We start from the raw sequence: 4,954 nt of genomic DNA, 5'->3' as shown, positions 1-4,954 counted from the left end.
ATATTTGGAGAATAATATAAGAGGCTAAAAAGACGTATATTTGCAATCTGAGGAAGTAAGTTGGACTAGCCATTTGAAATTCTATACATATATAAATGCACGCCTCCAATATTGGCTGAATCTAAATTCTAGTTTCTGAAATACATATTCTAGTATTATACGGGTTTGTATGGCATCTTCCATTTCTGATTGATGACTCAAACCGTAAATTATTTGAATCGTGTAGTTTTAGAGAACTCCTGTCCTACTCTAATACTAGTAAACAATATAGTCCATTTGTGGATCTAATTTGGTTTTCCTTCATTTTCCAAGGGGGTGGAACATCAATTAAACAGATCCAAATCACCTAGTGTTGTTTTTTTTTATAAAAAAATTGCAGGCCCTTTCTTCAGTTAATTACACAAATATGCCCGTGATCGCATAGACTGTTTCTAATTTATAGGAAAACAATATGATATGCAGGTAGAAAACATAAATTTTTGCCTCAAATGCATGCAAATTTAAAATTCAGGTGAGTTCTCCCCGGCCCCAGACTGTTGATTCCACGGTTCCTCAGGGGAAAAGAAGACAAAAACTAATGCATGCAATGATGCAAAAGAGAACTCGCGCCAGCATTGCTAGCTAGACTTACTGGATGCTGTACTGTCCATGGTAAAACATGTTCTTGAGCAGACACAAGCAGGCATTCAGGCAGGAAACACAACGACTTCTCTACAGGTGAAAGGGAGTAAGAGGTCCAGGAACAAAAACAAGAACGGAAAAAACAGCAAAAAGAACAAAAGGAGATGGAAACAGAGAGAAGACAAGTCTGTACCTAGACTCCTAGAGGATCATAAGAAACCTAGGTACTGTAACTCGATTCTCCATTATTTCTACCCCCAAACTGAAAAGTACTCTAGCTAAACGACACGCGATATTGAGATCAAGATCTGAGGCGAAACCCTAGAGCGCGGCACACAAAAGGGCGACGGGCATTGCGTGCCAAGAACTTGGAGGCTGACGGAGAGCATGCATGACTAGCTAGAACGGAGTGACGCCCATGTTGGCTGCTGCAGCTGCTGCGGCGGCGGCTGCCGCGGCATAGAGACCATCCTTGAGAAGCATGTCTTCAGCGCCATCCTGCAAATCACAGCCACATATTGCTTATACGAAGAACTTAACAACGAATGAGAGCAGCATAGTGTTTCCAGATGCGCTGAACTTTGTGAAGTGAGGATTTTCTGGGATGCAAACACAAGGACACAGTTAGGGTTTAAGTGCCTGTTCTGATTACCTGAGGCTTGAAGGTCTTCTTGAGGCCCTGATCCGGCATGAGGCCGAAATGGATGTGCGGGAAATGGGCCCACTGGTTGCAAAAACAAAGGAGAGGAAGGCAAAGCAAAGGCAGGTTTGCATTAGTAAAGCAGCTCGAAGCAATTCCAAACGAACGCTACCTACATGCTGTGCCGGTCGGGTGGGGCCAAAAGCTCCCAGTCCAAGGCTAGGCACGGCCGCGAGCGGCCGGAGCCGGACACATGCTATCGCTGTGTCCGTGCTGACATTGTAAAGCTACCGGTCATATCAAGAGGCACGCAGACTGCAGACACAGACAGCTAGCCACGAGTTACGATCGACTTCTATGCGTCTGAGGAGAAAAACGTTACATTCTTTGCGGCTGCGCTGAACGCCTCCCGGTGGGTGATGTCCGGGTTGCCGGCCTTGATGCGCTGGATCTCGTCCCTGCGCCGACAACCAACAGACATTTACTAGCTAGCTACAAGACGGGAAGAGCACGCTGCACGAGCTAGAACTGCTAGAGGGGAAATGCATTTTTAGGAAGGAATACAGTCTAGATCTTACTTGATAAACCGGTTGTACGCCGACGGGACCCTCTGCCGCTTCTCCGGAGCTGCAAGGTTAGATTTGTAGTGTAGATTTCAGACAGCATTCATCCGTAGAAACATGGCCGAATGGGTGAGCTTATTATCTAAGCTAGCAACTACTCCACGTCTCCACCATAGATGCTGAGTTGCTGACTGTTTACTACTGAAGAGCGAAGGATGGGCAGCCCCTGCGCGCCACAACAAGACATGATTGTATGTCTTGTTAGCCTTCGATCCCGATAAGGCCTCATTTTTAATTTTTTTATTTCCCCTATGTTTCACACGATAAAATCTGTTCACTTAATTTAGCCTTGTTCTAACACAGCAGGGGGATTGTTTATCAAGTATAAAGCATTAAAGAATTTCTTCCAGTACACTGGACGAACACTATTGGGGTGAGGTGATGTACTCCAATCATCCCTCTTTGTTCGAAATTCCTGTCCAATAACCTCCCAAAGAACTGTAAAACCACAAGGGGATGTACAGAAAACTTTAGCGAGGAGAGGGGGCAATTGGGCGATGTGCTCCAGGAACAGCGCGCGCGGTGCACGGCTTCCCGAGTTCACCCCCTGCACACGCTCGGCTGTTTGCTTTGACTAATGACTAGTAATGCAGAAGTACCAACAAATTAAAGGAGAACACTAATCTAAACAAAAAGAACGAGTCCTTACGCCTGTTCACCGAAGGGGCGCTCTTCGGTAGCTCGGGCTCCTGCTGCACGGTGTTCGCTGCTGGCATCAGCGCAGCCGGCAGGTTGCTGGCGCAGCTACTGTTGCTGCGGCCCGTGGCACCGCTCAGGTTGGCGCTCGCCTGCTCCAGCAGTAGGCTCGGCGTCTGGAGCGCGAACTCGTCCTGCGCGAACAGCAAGTAGACGCTCACTGATCTCAGCTGAACACTTACTAGACAAAGCCAGGGAGGCAACTGCATGCAAGTCTGCAACACTAGCTAAAATTGAACGAGTTGGGTGGGTTGTGCACTTGTGCATACCAAGAGGCCATGGGGGGATGTGGGGGAGAGCAAGGAGTTGCCGAAGTTGAGCTGGTTGACCGGAGGCGCCGCGGGCGGGAGCAGGAGGCCCCGGAGGTTGACGGAGAGCAGGTTGGCGCAGTGGCCGCAGCGCACGGTCACCGTCTTGAACAGACTGCTGCACGGCACGCCGACCTGCGCTCAGAGAGATCAACACAGAATAACAGAAGTCAGTGAAGCGGAACAAAGAAGAAGAAGAAGTAAAGAACAGAATTAAAGCAGCTGGAACTAGAAGAGAGCGCTATCGGTAGGTAGGTGGGGCGCGCGCGGGGCGCCACCGCACGTACAGCGAGGATGGTGTCGCAGCAGTTGCAGTGCACGTAGCAGAGCTGCTCGGTGGGGGACGGCGCGAGGTGGTCCAGCGGGAAGGCGGCCGACGACGAGGACGAAGACGACATCATGATTTCCACCAACCGAATGTAGCAGCTCGATCCCACCTGACGCGCCGAAGCTGTCGATCCACAAGGAGTGCTCCTTAAAAGTGCGTGTGGCGTCTCGCGCCTTACACGATCTAGCTAGGGTAAGGAATGGATCGAAACGAAGCTTGCTGGAGCGAGAGATCGAGGAAGCTAGGAAGGTAGAGAGCGGTGTGGAAAGAGAAATTTTATACGACTAGCAGGAGAGGAGCCAGGAGCCAGGGATGTCCTTTTGGTCCCCTTTGATTTGATGGGTAGCTGCCTGGGCTGCCAAACTTGCGATTTGATAGACCTGCCCGATTCGAGAAAGCCTCGGATCTGTCGTTGTTCCTGATTTGAAAGCCGAAACAACACAGCAAAGCCAGCTCCTACAAGGCTACTACTGCATGTGGATCTTGCCGCGAGCAGAGGGAAAGGCGGGCAGGGTCAGGGACGAGGAGGCCGGTGTGGTGTGGGTAACTAACGGGCGCGCGCGGAGGACGTATGTCTGTGGACAAAGCGTGGATTGGTGAGATGGGAAAGCTATACTAGCAAGCAGGAAAGCGAGAGCTGCTCCCTGCAGCTATATGGTGGGGTGGGGTGGGGTGGGGCGGGGAAAGGAACGCAAAGCAACAGGCCAAGCGCTAGTCACCTCCCCTCTACAGAAAAATGTAACTTCATATATCCTTAACATTTTATACAGGTATGATTTATCTTGATCATTTATCTTTTTTATCTAATACTTATTTATTATTGGTTCTCTGATCTAATTTATTACCAGTGTAATAGATAAGAGTGCCTCATGTGATGGGTCTCGTGTCGTCAAGTGTCAGCGTACAACAGGTATTATCACGATCATAGTCACACCACGTGATTAGGGTAGAGCTCGCGCGACCAACCCCTTGATCTTGCAGCGAGGTTCCACGATCAGCCCTCGCTGATCGCAGAGTAGATAACCATCTACTTGATCAAGCCCTATTTAATGTTACCTACTCGAGTGTTTTTTCTTTTCTAGTTACCTGCTTTTGATGTGGTATAATCACTCACTTTATAAGATAATACATATGACGTATAACTATTATCCCACGAGATGACTGAACCTAGATAAATCTTGGTGTTTTTAAGTCTAGATTGATATACTTGTATAGTAACACGGATCAATAAGTACGTCATCCGATATACTTAGATTATTGTCAGAAATCACCTCCCGAGACCTATAATTTTTTGAATCAATATTTTTAGCTGGAATTTCAACGTAAATGGATTATTTTGATAAGTCATGATTTAGAAGACTTTTCGTCTTGATCTCCGCGCACTGCAGCGGGCGGGCGGGCGGCGTCTCGAGACTATTTATGACCGCTAAAGCGGGATGAGTGGTGGGGATCGTCCGGGCCCCCCGCCGAACTGTGCCACGATGCGCGCGGTCTCCCTGGCCGGCCGCCCCGGCTCGACGATCTCACTCTCCACTGTGTGCGCCGGCCGATCCGTCCCTCGCCTCTTCTCCCGTGAAAAAAGCGGTCGATCGCGCGGTCGCCGCATAGGATCGACCGGTCGTGACTCGCGCGAGGGATATACAGAGCAAAGCGCACCGTGTGGCGGTACGTACGTCTCATTAATATCCTTGGGCGCGTTACGTTGTGTCGCCGCGCAGGCAGGCACACGTATGTGTTG

At 49.4% G+C, this 4,954-nt stretch overlaps 1 protein-coding gene across 1 annotated transcript; it reads right to left on the bottom strand.

Annotated features, from left to right (window-relative positions):
• Positions 1–685: 685 nt before the first annotated feature.
• LOC133921669 (protein YABBY 4-like) lies at positions 686–3,836 on the bottom strand. The gene is made up of 7 exons (XM_062366644.1): positions 3,176–3,836; positions 2,850–3,023; positions 2,534–2,714; positions 1,840–1,888; positions 1,644–1,719; positions 1,274–1,345; positions 686–1,119 (listed from the first exon to the last, which is right to left on the bottom strand). Exons 1-7 carry the CDS (start codon positions 3,287–3,289, stop codon positions 1,021–1,023), a joined length of 765 nt encoding a protein of 254 aa, XP_062222628.1. The 5' UTR covers positions 3,290–3,836; the 3' UTR covers positions 686–1,020.
• Positions 3,837–4,954: the final 1,118 nt, after the last annotated feature.

This window comes from Phragmites australis, chromosome 6 (genome assembly GCF_958298935.1).
Source record: "Phragmites australis chromosome 6, lpPhrAust1.1, whole genome shotgun sequence".
Taxonomy (NCBI): domain Eukaryota; kingdom Viridiplantae; phylum Streptophyta; class Magnoliopsida; order Poales; family Poaceae; genus Phragmites; species Phragmites australis.
This window is presented reverse-complemented; position numbering and strand designations above follow the sequence as displayed.